At 46.8% G+C, this 19,627-nt stretch overlaps 1 protein-coding gene across 4 annotated transcripts in view; it reads right to left on the bottom strand.

The window, feature by feature from the left end:
* Nucleotides 1–19,627, bottom strand: part of LOC147628868 (carotenoid 9,10(9',10')-cleavage dioxygenase-like) — a 40,962-nt gene that overhangs the window by 6,755 nt on the left and 14,580 nt on the right. For all 4 annotated transcript variants that reach the window (XM_086812037.1, XM_086812036.1, XM_086812039.1 and 1 more), the window contains exon 8: nt 4–188. In XM_086812037.1, coding sequence (XP_086668163.1) covers nt 4–188 — 185 coding nt within the window. The remainder of the gene's footprint in view (nt 1–3; nt 189–19,627) is intronic.

The following is a 19,627-nucleotide window of genomic DNA, read 5'->3' as shown; positions in this document are numbered from 1 at the left end:
TACCTTGGGTTCAAAATAAAGGGGCAAATCCATGAAGATAGCATAGTTCTCAGTGATGGCAAAGTCATGCATCATTATAGGACCAGAAACTGTAATGAGAACTGGATCTTGCATTACCCCTTCCTTGGAGACAACCCGATAAGTACAATAAGGGGGCTCAAATTGGTACCCGAATGTAAAGAGCTCTCCTGCATCACAAGAAAAACAATTCTGTTTGAGAAGGGATGTGCAATGAAGGACAGCGAGAAACTTGACCACTCCCACTATGGCGAAATCTGATGATGAGAGAAAACCAGATCCCTCAGGAAATTGTTACTTCTACGACTGCATCCGGAAGCCATGTTTCCAGTGGAGATATGCAAGCAATGTTGTAGCAATTTATGTGTATCATGAGGAACATCTGCTTGAGCGAAGGGCTTTGACTCGGGCCCTGGAGAAGTGGCGAAACACACCCCCCCACCGCCGCCCCCCCCCCCCCCCCCCCCCAGGCACGGGCAGGGCAATTCTCACCGAGATCCCTTCCTAGACCCCTTCACAGATCTTTGTCTCGGCTAACTCAATTGCAAAGTTAACACAGCAGTCTTGTGCTTTACATGACTTACACATACAGGAGTTCGAGCTTCCGACGCAGGCAACAGCTCACACTGCCGCACAAGAGAAACAAAGACGATACATGGAGCACGAGTGCTTCCTTGCCGCTCTTGACGCAAGGGCAGTGCTGCGGTGACTTCCTCGACTCACCTTCACGAGAAGGTGAATTTTAGTAAGTATAATGGTAAACTCGATCCCACACCTTTATTTTCATGGATGACTCACCTTCACAAGAAGGTGAATTTTAGTAAGTATAATGGTAAACTCGATCCCACATTTTTGTTTTCATGGATTCATCAATTTGAAGCTTACTTTGCTGCTGGTAGAAAGTCAGATGTGGAAAAAGTTGTGTTAGCTAGCTGCTACATAGAAGGGGAAGCAATATCTTGGTGGACTCATTGGCCCCATGCAAATTCCCAATTTGGGGCTACCGCCTAATGACCATGAGTGGCTCGAGGATGAGTTTAGGGGATTGCGCCAAAATGCACAACCTGTCCTCCAATTTGCCAATATAGTCACTCACTTAGCTTTACAGTTGCAACAACCTGAGGAGGTTAAGAAAGGGTAATTCCTTTATGGTTCAAACATGCAAATCCAATGGGATGTGCGTATGTTTGAACCATTGACCTTCAAACGGGTAATAGCCCTCGAGATGAAGTACGACAATGGAAAGCCCCCGACTTTGTCAGAATACGCAATGGAGACGATGACCAAATCTGGAAACACTTGAGCAAGAACAGTGCAGAAAAACAGCACAAGAGAAGGAGAGAGAGAGAGAGAGGCGTGTAACTCTGCTCTATATACACAAAGAAGATCCCGAATACAAGATACTACAAGACACTATGACAAGGGGGCAATGGGGCCATTTTATATGGCCCCCATACTGCAGTCGGCCTGCTTCAGAGGCAGCCGACAGGCCCTGAACCTCCACGACCAGCCACAAATACTAGTCCGCCAGCTGTCATGAGTCGGCTAGAACAGATCTGAAGTCGGGGTCCTGAAGGTACAGTCCGCCAGCTCATTGACCAGTCGGCCAGCACACGGCAACCACCCAAGCCATAGAAAAATGGGAAAAAATGGGGGAAAAATACGGGGAGTGAGGAAAAATGAGAACAACACCTACAAGGGCAGGCACACCCACAACAAAGACCCTGGTATCTAGATAAAGACAGGAGATAACTTCTAACACCCCCTCTCAGCTCCTGGCTGTGAAACCAACCACAAGGAGCTGGGGTGCTGCCTGAGCAAATCTTGAGATAGCGACTTCGTGAAGAGGTCCACCGTACTGTCCTCCGTCGAACAGAACTCTAGCAAGATGTCATCAACAACGATCTCTTCACGAACAAAGTGTCTTTGGATGACCGTGGGTTCCTCCAGTGGAAGCACAATCCTGCCATGCAACCTCTCCAATCTTACCACCTCACAAGCAGCACCACAAGCAGCCCGGTACTCTGCCTCTGTCGATGACAAGGCAAAAGATGACTGCCTCTTACTCCTCCGTAAAACTGCTCTTGGGTGTGAAGTAGATCTCCTCGCGTCTAGATCTCCTCTCCAATCTGAGTCACTCCAACCGTGGAGTCGGACTCCATCCATCAATCCCCCTCCTGTGTAAAAGAGTCCATGATCCTCGCATGCTGCAGAAACCACAAGATACGCAATCCTGCCTCCCAAAGAGTCATATGCAACCATGAGCTCAACAACCTCATCAGGAAGCTCTCGTCCAATCTGGTATCCATCAACCAAATCAATGAACCATTCTGCTTCCGAGTCAAAGAGGCATCACACTGCTCACAAGGATCAACACCTGTTATGGTGGAAAGCCAAATCTTGGAAACCTGCTGAAGACCATGCAAGGCCTTCTGAAACCTGTCAACCACCCCCTCTGAATCCGGAACCACAAAGCCTGGAGAATCCACCTCCTTCTGCAAGTAATCAACTGCCACCTGCCTGGCTTTCCGAGAGGTCCCTGTGGAAAGAACATCCTCATCTACAGGAGTTTCTTTGTCCCGAATACTACGAGACATCAGAGCATAAGTTACCTGTTCAGTTTCCTCTGACTAACAAACACAAGAACCACCAACATCAGTACTGGAAAGTTCCTCCCAACTGCTGCCATCAACTGGCAAGCTATCCTCCATCTAATCCCGGAAAGCCTACACCTACAGCGTATCCACACTTGAGCCATTACCAGACTGCCACTCATCACAAAATTGAGGACCTAGGAGAGAGAGTGCTGAAAGCTTGTAAACTCCATTCTCCACTCCGCCTTCCCACACTACCTGGCATGTTGCCTTGTCTCGGAGAGCAACAAAATGCTCATCAAATTCCACCCGTACACTAGTCTTGCAAACCTGATGCATTGACAACAACAGATGAAAACCAAGTGATGGAACATACAACACCTGGGAGGAATGCTTCCCCCCTCTGCCATCGAGAACTATCTCCAACCTGCCCTCACTGTGAACTGGGATTAGTGGATGTATACCCAGTAAGAATGTGACCACAATACCTGCAGAGATCCTGTAAGGCCGAACGGGAAGGAGTCATGTGCCTGGAGGCACCACTGTCTAGAATCCACTCCTGAGTATCCGTTGCGGAGAGTCCTCCAACCTCCTCCCTGCCTAAAGAAAATGAAACATCGGTATCCATCACCTCCAAGTGCACAAAAGCCAGAGTCTTCAGGATTGCTGCTGAGGAATCTTTACCCTTCTCGGTCTTCTTCTCAGAAGACTTCTCCGATGAAGCCTTCCCTTTGCCTGAGTTACGGCCTTTCGACCGTTGGCCAGTTAAGGCCTCCGAACCTCCACCCTGTGGAGGGTTCGTGAATCGTTCCTCCTGGTCCAAGACCATGGGCACAAGCTCCTCCCACATGATGGTGCTAAGCCTGCCACTGGTAATCAAAGACGAGTAAAATGCTGAGTACTGAGAGGGCTAGTGCGACAGCAATGTTATTGCTATGTCCTCTAACGATCTCTCTTTCCTAGCCTGAAGAACTTCCTGCTGAAGCGCCTGCAGCTTGTTGATATACTCCTGCATCGTCAACGACTTTGCAGGGCTCATAACCCGCATCTGTACTTCCAAGGAAATCCTCTTCATGGGTGATACCCTGTTGTAAAGAGAAGCCAAATACTGCCATATACCTCTGGCTAGCGTCATATGCTTTACATGATTGATTACCTGCAGTGTGCAGTTGAGGAAGATAAATGAACGGACCCTTGCATTGACACGATCCCATAACTGTGCATGTGCCTCTCGGTCCCTTCGGGTTGACAATAACTCCCCTTCCTCTACTTCCGGCCGTGGAACCCCAACAGCGATGAAATTAGCAAGGTCGTAAGACTCCAGAACAAATTCCATCATAACCTTCCATATGCCGTAGTTGTTCCCATCCAACTGACGGTCCACCTGGAACATGGGGAGTGTAGGGATCTTCACATGCCTCTCGGCCATCTCTAACAAATCTGCCATTGCGGGGATGTACTTTGAAAAAAGGGTGGGTGAGTGGGAACAAAGAAGAACTTACACCTGCAAGTGGCTGTCCAGCAAATCAGCCCGCCGTTCAATCCAAAACAGTCCACCAATCAGCAACACAACAGTCCCCCTCTTGCTCACACAAATCCCAAGAACTATCAAGAGCCTAGGACTCTGATACCATGTCAAAATGCACAGCGGAAGACTAACGCACGTAGGAGACGCATCACCATCGAGCACCACGAACACCCCCAACACACAACGGGCACTACAGCATCCCTCCACTGGGCTCCCATGTCCCGGTGAGCTGTCTCCCAAAACACCGGCCGGAGGAGATGATTATGACAAGGTGCCACTCTAGCCTATATATGGCTCTTCAACTTCCCATGCTTCCACTTATGGGATAATCCAAGGCACCTTCTAGCCATAGATCATACGCTCGAAATCGCCAACCTTCTAACACCCTCCCTCAATTCGAGCTCCGCAAGCCACCGAGGCACGAGGGGGTCGCCCAGGACGACACACGCCTGAGCCACCCGAGACCACACACGCCCGGGCTCTGATACCATGTTAGAATATGCAGCGGAGTTGATGACCAAATCTGGAAACACTTGAGCAAGAACAGTGCAGAAAAACAGCACAAGAGAAGGAGAGAGACAGAAGCATGTAACTCTGCTCTATATACACAAAGAAGATCCCGAATACAAGATACTACAAGACACTATGACAAGGGGGCAATGGGGCCATTTTATATGGCCCCCATACTGCAATCGGCTTGCATCATCAGAGGCAGCCGACAGGCCTTGAACTTCCACGACCAACCACAAATAGCAGTCAATCAGCTGTCATGAGTCGGCCACAACAGATCTGAAGTCGGGGTCATGAAGGTACAGTCGGCCAGCTCATTGACCAGTCGGCCAGTACCTGAGAACTCCAGCCACCACAGTGCAGCCACCCAAGCCATAGAAAAATGGGAAAAATGGGGGAAAAATACGGGGAGTGAGGAAAAATGAGAACAACACCTACAAGGGCGGGCACACCCACAACAAAGACCCTGGTGTCTAGATAAAGACAGGAGATGACTTCTAACAAACTTGTGGTGTTGTTCTTTGAGTCCTAAGTATATTGAATATTGACTTCTAACAGACACCAACAAAGACAAAGAGAAGAGAGAGAGAGAGAGAGAGAGAGAGAGAGAGAGAGAGGTTTTCAGTATATTATATGGTACAAAAAGACGTAAATATGAATGTACAAATTCTGGATGCCTTTGGCCATCCCCAAAAAGTAAACTAGATAATATCAGACCTGTGGTCAGATGACAAGAATAACGCAATGCCTAGCCATTTATAGGCTGTTGGAAGTCATACAACTGGCCGACTGCTGCTTGGCCAGCTCCACGGAGACAATTGCATAAATGTTGCTGACCTGAGGTAAACCACCTGATATGCCTAGCCGACGTGGTCTTGGTCCAAAAGGATGCCTTCTCGTGGCTATCAAGGACTTGCTACTGCCCCACAATATTGTTTATCTATTGCCAACTTCAGGGGCTAGCCTTGAGATTAGACATGTCCATGTGTGCACATGACACCATGGGTGGCCTAGAATAATATCCACCTCATCCAAAGGTGACACCTTGACTGTGCGACATTCGAAGAAAACTCCCCAAAAACCAAGGAGCATTCTCCAAGGTCTCTGCAACCCGAAACAGGTTCGATTTCTTCTATTTGCCTTTGATAGCAGTGGTTAGGACGACGCCACTAGTATCCACCGTCGTAAGCAACTTCAACCGCTCAATCCCACAGTCTCTAATGATGTTCTCTGTGCCTCCTCCATCAAAGAGTATAAACAACGGATGTCCATGAAGCATCCCTCCGCACATCATCGTATCATGCCAGTCGAGGATCACACGGTCTCTAATGTCCTCTGAGACTCCTCCATCAAAGAGTACGGACACCAGATGTCCATGAAGCATCCCTCAGCACATCACCATATCATGTCGGCCGAGGATCACTGAGAAGGTTGGTCACCACGAAACGTTTCACTGCTGAAACGATTTATTTTGGAATGAAACATTTCAACGTTGTGGCAGGTGGACAATGAAACGATAGACCAAAACAATTATATACATAAAATCTAAAGGCTGGGGAGCCAAATTTGAAATTTCACATTTGGACCTTCAATTGGATAGAAAAGGTGCAATTTTTTCCTCCAATTTACGGGCCTAAATGTGAAATTTCAGATTTGGGCCTTCAACTACAGAGGGAAGTGCAATTTCCCCTTCCAATTTGGGAACCCAAATATGAAGTTTCAAATTTGGGCGTGCCAAAATATGAAATTTCAAATTTGGGCCTTTAATTGGAGAGCGAAAGTGTAATTTCCCTCTCCAATTTAGGGACCCAAATCTGAAATTTCAAATTTGGGCCTTCAAACTTATTTACAGATTTACTTTAATACTTACAATCAAGAAAACAAAAATACCAAAATCCAATAGCGAATAACCAAACAAAGTTTAAAACTACGATGTATTGTTGATTGCATCCATGGACAATTCTAAGTGATTTCTTCATTCTGAGTCATACTATATACATGATACATAAACAAAATATAACATGCCTCATAATTGGTGGAGCCGCAAGCACAAATTGCAATAATGTTCAATATTGAACGTTTTTATTTCTTCCTTCTCGACTTTTCAACCGCCTTGAAACGTTGGACGAAACCTCCATGATTGAAACGTTTCAATAGTGAAACGCGTTTCACGTTTCAACAGCAAAACGAAACGCATTTCGTGGTGACCACGCTGAGAAGTGAAGAGCAGTTGTGGTACTAGTGGGAGCGAGAGGAAGAGTACATGGTGTTGGTGTCATAGATACTGTTGTTGCAGTGGACGAACTGGCCTTCTCCTTGGACGCCAACCAACCCCATGACTACTATCCTTGCTGCGTTTCTAAATCCTTACGATGGATCTGTGCACCTTCTTGGGACTTCTAGTGCTTAGCTTGGTTGAGTCTCAGGCTCTAATACCAATGTGACATGTGGAAGACTTGACTTACGTGATCCAATCCTAAGCCTACTAATTAGGAATGTCCACGTGTATGCGCGTGAAAATAATGGAGTTGATCGAGCACATAATGTACATCAACACACTTTTTGAGCTAGCACCATAGGTTGCAAAAGCTTAGCACCAGAAACAACAAACGACTCGTTCAAAAAAGAGGGTAGCCACAAGAACATAACTCAAGTGTGCACATAAGAACCTATCAAAGGGTCTATGGTACTTTGATTGGATGGAACAGAACTTGGAATGTACAAAGGCTGAATGGGGCAATCAGGGCCTTTCTTAAATAGGGCCCGAAGAGGTATAACTAAAGAGGCACATCCCTTAGTGTAGGGGTGTGGCTCTTGAACGAATAGTCATGCTCTTCGAACGTCGAGATGTGTCCTTTGATCAATAGGTGTGTCTCTTTGAAGAGATGTGTCCTTTAAATTTTAATGGTGACCCATTGTTGGATATTTCGGACTTACTCTAGTGTCTAGTCAAGTGTTCTTAGTGGTGTGAACACCCTCTTATTTAGGGTCAAAAGATAAGGCTCAGAGCCTATAAAATCATGTTCTTGGGTCCTTCATTCACACATTATTTCAAGTTATGCAATCTCTCTCTCATACTTGAGCTTTATTGCTTCTCTTTCTCTCTCTCTCTTCTACACACTCCACCATGATGATATTTCATCCTCCATAGCTCCATGAGTGATCTCTTGTGATATCCAATACCCATGTGATAGGGTGTGGTGTCCTTTCAATGATTACAATGATTAACGGTAATTAGGGACTAAAATAGGAGATAAGTCACAATCGTGACAAAAGGCTTTCATCCTTCACCATTATTCTTTATCCCTAGTTTTGGGCGACTTGTTGTGGATCCCGCAGAGCTTGCAGATTTACTTCACACTCTCAAAGCAAGCATCAAAGCCATGTTTAACCATCTCGATCGGATAGCGTCAGCACCCTAAGGAGAGTAGAGAGGTCGCTAGTTGATTCTCAAGGTTTTGAATCCATGTTTGATTTGCGTACAGTTGGTTCCATCCAAATTCCCATTGCCGCCCAAGAATGGTGGTGGCCGAGCCCTTATGACAACAAGTTGCACTATTTTCCCAAATCTGCTACCAAAAGAGCCACTTACCAACAAGCTTTGTCTACAGCATGTGGTTTGCTACCATGTAAGAAAATACAACTGCATGGAATAATCGCAAGACAACAGAGCTTGATGCAATAGAGATGGAGGATAATTTTGAATTATTGTTACACACCAAAGTTACAAACTGATGGCATCTGCCCACCCATGCACTCCTGCAAGGAGCTTTGATGGCGATCTAAGTAGACTCTAGATAAAGGATGTCATGCACATACAAGACTGCGCAAGGTAATGATGATATATCTAATCACAGTGATCTCAATTTGTCAAAGGAGATTGCCAAACACGTCTATATGGTACCCAAGGTTGGTCTTATCTTAGGTCGGTCCATGTCAGCCACCCTACGCAATTGGTCCAGATGGACCGGACCAACCACATCACACAACTAAGACCATATTAGACTAAATAGACGTATGGATTTGACATAGATTCCAGCCCATCAAAGGTCGTCTAGGTGCCCATTCGGGCCCACAACTAGGTGTCCCCCAGAAGATCTCCTCCTACCCAATCAGTCCACCCTTACATGCATGCACGCCCGTGCCATGGCTAATCTTCAGCATGAACATACTTAATCCCTGATTAATTAGCAATCAAGTAGCATCAAAAGTATCTTCATCAAAGTCAGTGTCAGAAGAAGCATCATCATCACTAGCACAAGCAGCAGCACCATCATCTACATCATCATCATCATGCACATCATCACCATCATTGAAGTACCATGTCGGCAGGTTCCACAGGTGCTGTCGGCAGCCTGCAGGTACTCTTGGGCAGTCGGACAGGTGTCATCTAACAGGGCAGCAGGTGTGGGCAGCCCATACAGCAGATATAATATCTATTCCATGTTTTATGGCATTTTTTTGGTCCACACATCAGGCCGACTGAAGATGTACTAGTGGCCGACCACCTTTCTCACCCATATATAAGCATAACTCATAAATCAGAATTCCGCAAGTCATTAGTTAAGCATTCCAAATCTAGAATCAGTAAGACTCATGTAGAAGGGGGCCTAGGACACCCCTATGGGGCTGACCATAGCCCTACATCATGTACAAGCATCAAGTTACCTTTTTGTACCATAGTAATACAAGAAAAACCTGACACTAAATCTCTCTCTTCTCTGTCTTAATCATGTGTTAATTAGCATCAATGTTCTTAATCAAGCTTAGGGTTGTGGATCAGTACAGCAAGGCTTCCGCGCATGCAACATTGGTATCATAGCATTCAAGCTCAACCCACTAAGCTATGTCCCAAGGAAGGTGCACAATTCTAGTAGAAAGGATGTGTAGCAGGGTAGTAGATGGAGTGGTATGCCAACAAGCAAAGTCAGAGAAAGCGTTCCCTGAGGGTAGGTACGCATACCCAGTACCTCATTAAGCTCTCGGATCATTTCCAAAGGCCTAGCAACAGGCATGATCAGTTCCGGGAGGTGACCCACCACTGTGTCAAGGTTAAGGGAAAGCAAGCATGGGGACAGCAGTGAACAGGTGCTCAGTTATTCATCAAAGACTTGGAAGTGGAGATCAGGAGTGAAGGTGTTTAGACCAAAACTATCAGTCAATTAGTAGAAGTCAAAGTCAGTAAGCAATGGTAGTTCAAGGTCAATAGAAGTCCAGGGAGGAAGGATGACAAAGTCTCCACCTCGTCATCAAGTTTAGCAGAACGGAAATGTCGTGTACATGACCGTGCCATGCTAATCTTCAGCATGAATATACTTAATCCCTAATGAGTTAGCAGTCAAGTAGCATCAGAAGTATCTTCATCAGAGTCGGTGTCAGTAGAAGCATCATCATCAATAGCACAAGCAGCAGCACCATCATCTACATCATCATCATCAGCATTACAGCATCAGATCATCATGCACATCATCACCATCATTGGAGTACCCTGTCGGTAGCTTCCACAGGTGCTGTCGGCAGCCTGCAGGTTCTCCAGGGCAGTTGGACAGGTGTCATCTAATAGGGCAGCAGGTGTGGGCAGCGCATACAGCAGATATGATATTTATTCCATGTTTTATGGCATTTCTTTGTCCACACATCAGGCCGACTGAAGATGTATTGGCCAACCACCTTTCTCACCCATATATAAGCATAACTCATAAATCAGAATTCTGCAAGTCATTAGTTAAGCATTCCAATATCTAGAATCAGTAAGACTCATGTAGAACAATATCTAGAATCAGTAAGACTCATGTAGAAGGGGGCCTAGGTCACCCCTATGGGGCTGATCATAGACCTACATCATGTACAAGCATCAAGTTACCTTTTTGTACCATAGTAATACAAGAAAAACCTAACACCAAATCTCTCTCCTCTCCGTCTTAATCATGTGTTAATTAGCATCAATGTTCTTAATCAAGCTTAGAGCTATGGATCAGTACAGCAAGGCTTCCGCGCATGCAACATCCTACTTGGCATGGTGCCAAGTCTCTCCTAACCATCCGACCACACTGGCCAACATCCGGAGTCTAGGGAACTATCCGGCACCCAGGTGCTTGACATAGCACCTAACTCCTCATACAAGGAGCCTCACAAAATAGAGCAACCCATCACCCGTATTTTGACAGTGACGAGAGTGGAGCATTGATTTCCAACATCATATACATGTGTGGAAGACTAGCTACGAGCAACAGACAACAAGTACAGTACTTGTGTGAAAGTTTAACAATGGTTCCTATCACGAGCCTGGACATTTCCCGGTATGAAAGGGGTCTGGTGGACTCCAAGACGTCTAAATATTTGGCAAGTACAAGCTTTGGGAATGGGGGATTATCCTAGAATACAAAGGATCACACTCCTAAAATCTAGAAGGGTTACTATTTTTGGCCCGACTCCGATGGAAATTCCGTTCGCGTCATTACATCTGGAATTGAGCAAATAGGGGAAAATGCCAAAGCACATTTGGCAAAAGGTCTACTAATTGGGATATTTTTTAAGGTAAAGATTATGGGAGAATCCATCTCTTAGATTGGGACATGTGGCAAGAAAGTGGATCAAAGTGAGACAAGTGCAAAGTGAGACAAGTGGCCTCACACTTGTCACTTCGGCTATTGTGTAGTTCTCCACTTGTCATTAGAGCCTTCTCTTGCCATTTTAGCTCATGGGAGGCCCAAATCTATAAATTGGAGCCCTCTCTCTTCATAAAAAAAGGCTCTCTTGCTACAGACTAGTGTAACTATTTGGTCCTCCTAGCTCTTTTCACATGATGAAATCCATGTCCGGACACTAAACAGGTGGAAGAAGACATGGGGACAGGGTCCATAAGGTTTGATTAAGAAAAAGCACCATTCTTGGTCAAAAAGGAAGAAAAAGTAAAAAGTCAAACAGGGTTGACCGCGAGCCAAGGGCACCATTGGAAAGAGTAGATTGAGCCGGACCAAAAAGCTAAAAGGCACTTTCTCAAAAAGCAACGCCAAAAAGCAAGGCCTTAAAGCCAGAAAAGCAAAGCACCAAAAGTTGAGTAATATTTTATTAATAAAACTAAAAAGAGCAAAAGCAAAGACAAAAACAGAAAAGCAAAGCATAAAAAGGCAAAGCAAAAGCATGAAGGCTTTTTGGCAGAAAGTAGGGTCTCTTACAAGTATAAAAAGGATTGGACTTCTCTTGTAGTACTATGAACAAGATCATTGAAGATTGAAGGAGATCGTGGAGTTTGTGTGGGCACCATTATGATCATGGAGATCTTCTTCTTCGCCATCAACACCTTCTCCAACTTGCTTTTCACATGTACGTACTACGGTCATGCCCAAATTCACCTTTTAGGAACATGCATGTTATATACATAACTATCAACTCCATTATGCATAGTATGGACTAGATACTATGACATCCCCACTAACGTCATCAGTGCCCAATAGTGGGTGTAGAACTCTGTATCAAGATATGCTCTCACACACGCACTCCACACACACACACACACACACACACACACATACGAGCATATATTCACACAAAGCCCTTCCTACTGAGTTTTTGTCAAACCTCCAGAGATGCAGGGTAGACTCAGCCATAATGACTAAGGAAAGTAGCAAATATAAAGAATTAGTATAGCAAATAAGTAGTTGATAGGGCAATTATACCGCTGAAGAGAGAAAGAATTATCACAATACCAACTCGGATGAAAACTTCACAATGTGAAATCCTGGCCAGCGTGCCCATGGATTGTTCCTGAATAAATTCCTGAAAGGGGACAAAGCCTGTTCCCCGCTCAGTGTGCTGTGCTGTGCAAGATCCCCATTCCCTTTTCTCTCTCCCCTCTCTCTCTTTATATCTTTCTCTTGGACAAGTGGTTGAGACTATCACTGCACGCACCGCTGGGCTTACAGTGGTATCAAAGCAGGATTTCTCTTGAAGAAAGGATGAGTATCATGACTTTCAACAGATCAGACAGTTTCTCCAAGATGAAGAATTCCTAGCTTGGAGAGCCAAAAAGGAAAAGGACCAAAGAAGGGCTCAAATGTTTGAAGATTTCATCAAGGATCGAGCCACTAAAGCCGAAGGAGTTGAAGCTATTAAAGCCTATCTTCAGCTCAAAGAAGTCACCATTGCGGGAGGATCTAGAGCTACCCACTCTATTTATCATGGAGGAGACAAGGAAGCTACTACTAGGCCTACTCTTTCAGATGCAGTTTCCTCATGACAGGTAAGGGAAAGGAAGACAAAGAAGCCACAGAGATCGAAAGATCATCGTATTGACATCATGCCAGGAAGTTCGAGAAATGGTTTGCAGTGGTGCTTAGCCCATTGCATGTTTCGACAAATAAAGCCATGGGAGCTTTGTGGACCAAAGCTAAAATAGAACCCTTTTAAAGCATTGAGACTTCATGCTAGCAAAGGACCAGTGTTGGATATTCTAGACCTTTTTCTATTGGAGCAGTCTTGAACCAAAAAGGCCATGTTGTGGCCTATGAACGTCAAAGACAACAAGGTAGCACATGCATTATCTCGAAGACCATTGAGCTATGAGGTTTCTATGGGTTACCATATGGATTTCACTTTGGTGAAGGATCCTTATGCTACCAAAGAGGATTTTAAAGATGTTTTGGAACAGATTGCAAAATAGAAATTTGGTGACTTTTTATGTCATCAAGCAAGGTTTTCTTATGATACAAACCCACGCCATGTGTAACACAAGGAATTGGGGCCAAAGTAATGGAAGAGTGCCATGCTCCTCCATACATGGGGCATAGAGACACCTTGACTACACTTCAAGCTTTAGAGAGCTATTTCTATTGGACTACTATGAAACATTGAGTTACATGTTCAAGAATGTTTGGTTTGTCAGAAGGACAAGTTTGACCAACAAAAGCTAGCACGATTATTTCACCTATCGAATGTTCTATGGGAGAGTATTGCTATGGATTTTATCTTTGGATTACCAAAGTTAGTGATGGTATATGGACCTTTCAGGGGATACCAAGAAGATCAACCATGTATGTCATCAGTTGGACCTTGCAGATCATTGGAAGATATATAATGTTTTCCCTGACAGTTTACTGAAACCATGTATAGGTTATCTCCCAAGGAACTTGTTTTGAACGATCTACCAAGGGTGGAAGAGCCAGAACAGATTGTGTTTCATTCTGTGAGAAAAAGAGAAAGACAGTGGTCAGAAAGTTCCTCTTGGAATTCAAGAGTTATTCGTTGCTGGACGTGAAAAGGATGCCAGAGGAGCACTTCTAGGACTATCTAGATATACTTCGAGCTTATGAGCATTGAAAAAGTGGTTGGTCCACACGTATTTGAAGTACAAATATGGACGTCTTGCGATCAAGACAGATTCAAGAGGGAGAGATCATACCTCTAGCCCTCTTCACTGTATATATATTGGATTGGAATTGATCATTATTCTGCTTATAATGGTTATTCGGACATGCTCTAGTTTGGGAGGCAACGATGCTAGATGACCCATCGCACGGCAACGATGCCCGAACGAGATTTGTATATGGGAGGCAACGATGCCAGATGACCCATTGGACGGCAACGATGCCAAATATATTGGACTTTGCAATCGGGCAGTCATTGCGACCAAATGGCCCTGATTACTGTATTGGATTTTGCAGTCGGGCGGTCATTGTGACCAGATGGCCCAGATGACTATATTGGATTTCATAGTTGGGCGATCGATGCGACCAGATGGCCCATATGACTATTGATGGACTCTCGGGCGGTCCTAGTGACCAGATGGCCTTGAGGATAGTCTGAGCAGTCCTAGTGGCCAGATGACTCAACACGGTTTCGATGAAACCAGACAAGACAATCCATGAACAGAAGGATCATTACTTGTGCATTGCATACTGATGTATGTTTGAATTTCTTTGACTTTATGTGCTATTTTTTATGTATGGACAATGCTTGGATTTATGGCATGTGATAGTCCACTGGGCTCCAGACTACCTAGCCAGTACCTGCAATACCCAGGAGACGCGAATGATACATACTTGTTTGTTGACTAGCTTGTGTCTAGTTTTTGCAGAAGGTAAGTATGTATTTATTTTATCTAACACATATGACAGGCCCTGAAGATGTACCATCAAGAACAAGGACATCGGTCAAAGAAAGAGATGTTGCCAGATGAGCAGATGACACCACAGATATGGGGAAAGACCAGATGCACAAACCTACCAGATGGGGCTAATACCTTGAAACATATGGATGTACTTGATGTACCTGATGTACCTTGAAACATATGGATGTACCAAGAACATATGGATGTGCTTGGAACACTTGCGGTCTGCAGTTGAGGACAACTCCGATGTAAGAGGGAGGGAATGTAACTATTTGGTCCTCCTAGCTCTTTTCACATGATGAAATCCATGCCCTAACACCAGACAGGTGGAAGAAGACATGGGGACAGGGTCCACAAGGTTTGATTAAGAAAAAGCACCATTCTTGGTCAAAAAGGAAGAAAAAGTAAAAAGTCAAACAGGGTTGACCACGAGCCAAGGGCACCATTGGACAGAGGAGACTAAGCCGGAACAAAAAAGCTAAAAGGAGCTTTCTCAACGAGCAACTCTAAGGCCAAAAAGCAAGGCCTTAAAGCCAGAAAAGCAAAGCACCAAAAGTTGAGTGATATTTTATTAATAAAACTAAAAAGAGCAAAAGCAAAGCCAAAAAGAGAAAACCAAAGCATAAAAAGGCAAAGCAAAAGCATGAAGGCTTTTTAGCAAAAAGTAGGGTCTCTTACAAGTAGAAAAAGGATTGGACTTCTCTTATAGTACCATGAACAAGATCATTGAAGATTAAAGGAGATCGTGGAGTTTGTGTGGGCATCATTATGATCATGGAGAGCTTCTCTTACAAGTATAAAAAGGATTGGACTTCTCTTATAGTACCATGAACAAGATCATTGAAGATTAAAGGAGATCGTGGAGTTTGTGTGGGCATCATTATGATCATGGAGAGCTTCTTCTTCGCCATCAACACCTTCTCCAACTTGCTTTTCAAATGTACGGTCAGCCCTAGACTTGTATGGGCATATGCATGGGCAATACGGACGCGTGTACGGAGATGTACGGAGCTATACGGACAGAAATTTCGGTCAGCCCTAGACTTGTATGGGCATATGCATGGGCAATACGGACGCGTGTACGGAGATGTACGGAGCTATATGGACAAAAATTTTAGAAACCCTAAAAATTTCAAAAACCCTATAACTGCTCCAAAAACTCTAAAAACTGCTTTTTGGGGGTTTTTTTTTTTCCGAGAAAAGATCCTTTCATTAGTTATATAAAAACGCCCGTAGGGCTACAAAAGATCTCTCCTACTTCTAAGAGAGATAGAGCAGCGAATACATCATGGCAGCCTGGGAGACTCTCCCTAGGTGCTGCAGAATACAAACATCAGTACAAAGAACTGAGCGGCTAAATCATACAATAGGGGGGGGGAAAAGCCACACAGGTGGCCTGTAGTGCCAGCGGGGGGATCCCGTGTGTAAGGTGTAGAAAGGGCCACAGCGCCAAGTGGTGTGAAAGGCCTGGCGCCGTAAGATCGCCTCATCCGAGTCTCCCCGGATGCGGTCGTACTGTCCTCGTAGGGTGTGAATCAACTCCTGCCAAATCCCCCGTACAGTCTCTGCTGGTGGCTCCAATCTCCCCTCAAAGGCCGTAAAGCACCGGGCCCTCCAGGTGAACCAGATGGTGAGGCTGCTGAGGAGCTCCCATCGTAAATCCCTCTCCTGAGTCCAGCTGGCGGACGAGAAATCCGGTGCCGGAACCAGGCGAGGCTGGCCCCTAATAAATCTGATGGCCTGACTGCCCTGCTCCATCTCATAGCCCATAGCAGGCCCTGACGAAGTCGACCAAGCAGCGGCATCCCACGTAAACATACCCTCTGGAGAGAGGGGAGCCAGAATACGCAGCATCCGCAGCCAAATCTGCTGTGCCTGAGGGCAGTCCCAAAGGCAATGTCTCTGTGTCTCCATAGGGTGGCCGCATCGGACGCAGGCCGCCGGAAGACCGCTGTAAACAAGCCAAGTGCCAACTGCTGAGCCCCTGTGGGCGACCAGCCACTGAAAAGCCGAGATCCTGCGGGCCTGCCGACTAGCCCAGAGCCGAGCCCAGAAATCCTCAAGGAACTCCTGTGAGAGTCCCTGTAGATGCCAATGCCCCGCTGCCGCTGGAGAAACCGTCCTCCTCGCCGTCAAAATATGCCGCCCCAGCCGAACAGTATACTGGAAAAAGGTGATCTCTGTGGCCTCAAGGGATGCATAAGGATCATGCCACTCGTACTCCCCGGGGTCCCACTGTAGCCGGGCCAAGGGGCGCGCTGCATATGCCCATATGCGCCAATCCGGGAGCACATCAGCAGGGTCGGGGTCAATATGCCACTTCCGAGAAGCGGCGGCCACTACCCGAATCCTCTGAAAGGTGCACTCTGCAACCAAAGGCGACTCCACCTCCACTCTCTGGAGTCTGCCCTCATCCTGGATCTCATAGTAGAGGCATCTGCCATCCTCAGTGCTAGCTCTGACAGCAATCAGAATCTCCAACTGTGTAAAGGCTCCCATCCACCGTGGGGCCACTGGCTCGAGAGGCGTGAACCACTCCTTTGTGAGTGCCTCCTGTATATCATCCCTCATAATCAAACCCCCTCTGAAGTGACTCAGCCTCTCCACCTGGATCTCCTCTGGTAGACTGCAGAAAGCCTGCCAGTCTCCAAAACTACGAGCTGGGCCTGCCGCTAAAGGTCCCCAGGCTAGACGAGGCCGAGAACCCAGCATATGACCCTGCTCCGTGCGAACCGCTGGGCTCCAGATGAGCGGCTGTCAGGCCCGCTCCTCAACACAAGAAGGAGGCCGCTGAGAGAGCCCCGGTCTCAATAGCTCCCAAGCTCTCAGGATGCTCAAAGCAAATCTGTCCTCCCATCCTCTACTGAGGCCTGTCCTCCTCATCTCTATGAAGATCCAGCGAATCTCTGGTGCCCAAGTACCCCCTGCTGGGGGCGCCCGAGCCTGTAGTCGCTGCAAGAGAAGCTCTTTCCAAGGCTCAGCGCCTGGAAGCAACCCCCGAACAATAAGCTTCCCCAATAAGGCTCTACTCTGATCGACTGGATCTATAATGCCTAAACCGCCCTGAGCCAACGGAAGTGTAATAACTGCCCATGCAACCTTTGCCCAAGCTGGCTGACCGTCCCTCCCGGACCACAGAAAGTTCCTGATCAGCCTCTGTACCTGGCTGATGCAAGAGCTCGAGAAAATCCAGCAAGACGTAATGTACCACATGGTCGCTAATAGCACCTGATTTGCCACCACCACCCTCCCAGCCAACGATAGCCGAGCTGTACTCCAATACAATAGCTTCTTCCGAATGCTCAGAAGAAGCGGGGCAATCTGCTGCTCAGGTGACAAATCAAGGCCAATCTGGCATCCCAAATACCGCACTGCTGTGCCTGGAGGAATCCATCTAAAACCGGGGTCCGGGCTCCATGCCGGAGTGGGAGCACTACTGATCCAAAAGGCCACTGTCTTGCGCCAATTGATCAGTGCTCCCGAAGCTGCACTAAAAACCTGGAGCGACTGCTCAGCCCGAATAAGATTGGCCTCATGGCCATGCAAAAATAAGCCCGTGTCGTCTGCAAACTCAGCATCAAGCAGGTCCTCCCCCCGGACTGGGAGCTGCAGTCCTCTCAAACCAACCTCTTCCGCCGTCAAATACATACTCATAGCCTCCGCAAAGAAGAGAAAGGAAAGGGGCGAGAGGACACCCCTGACGGACTGATCTGGTCAGCTCAAAACTCGGCCCCCGTCCTCCTGCAATCAGCACCTGGCTGCGAGCTGTGGAATACAGAGCTGCCACCCCTCTGATCCATCCTGGCTCAAAGCCCAGGCGAAGCATAGTGCCCTCTAAGAACCCCCAATCAACTCTATCGTATGCCTTCTCAAAATCGAGAAGCATCACGACTAAGTCCTCGCCAAGAAATCTAGCTCGGGCCGTCGCCTCCCAGAAAGTAAAGATGTTGTCAAGGATACTGCGCTCCTTGACAAATCCTGTCTGAGTAGCATGAATCAACTCCCCCAAGAAGGGCTGGATCCTCAAACTCAAGGCCTTTGCCAAGACCTTGTAGACAGTGTTGAGGATCGTAATAGGCCTCCAATGCCGAATGTCATCTGATACTCCCTCCCCCTTGGGGATAAGATAGATCAAGCCCTCTGAAAAGCTCTGCGGCATCACCCCAGTGTCCAAAACATGCTGAAAGCCCCTGCGGAGGCCTGGCCCCAAAAGGTCCCAATAGCGCATAAAAAAGGCCGGCGTCAGTCCGTCCTCCCCTGGGCAACTATGTCGCGGCAGGACCCTCAAGGCCTCGGCAAGCTCAATCTCTGACAGAGGCGCACCTAAAACTGTACGCATATGGTCTGTGACCCTCCTCTGCACATGGGCCCACACAGTCTGTCTGCAAACATCTCGATCCTCAGTGGCTGGCTCCGCTGAAAGCAGGTCACTATAAAATGCAGTAGCAATGGCTCTGATCTCCCCGAGCTCAGTAGCTACCGATCCGTCCGGTCTACCCAGCTGGCGGACTCCTGCTCGCGCATGTCGGGGTCCAGTGATCTCAAAAAACTCTCCAGTCACTCTATCACCAAGCTGCGTCCACTGAGAGGCCTGACGGCGATAGTAAAACTCATGTCTCTGCTCCTCTACCTCTCTAACCTCCTGGCGTGCCTGGCTCAGCTGGGACGCCACCCACTCACATGCAGGCTGCTGCTCCTGAAGGCGCTGTAGCGAAGCAAGGCTGCGTCTCAGCCGTTGCTCCCGCTCGCGAATCTCTCCCAGTCGTGTCAAAGCTGCAGCGTGTAGAAAAGAGCTAAGATCAATGAGTCCCTGGGCACACTGGCCCGCTGCATCCTGGTCAGAGCACTGACTATCATGCCAGATCCTCT

The sequence above is a fragment of the Cibotium barometz genome, chromosome 18 (genome assembly GCF_041138505.1).
Source record: "Cibotium barometz isolate CiBa-2024 chromosome 18, ASM4113850v1, whole genome shotgun sequence".
In the NCBI taxonomy this organism is placed as follows: Eukaryota; Viridiplantae; Streptophyta; class Polypodiopsida; order Cyatheales; family Cibotiaceae; genus Cibotium; species Cibotium barometz.
This window is presented reverse-complemented; position numbering and strand designations above follow the sequence as displayed.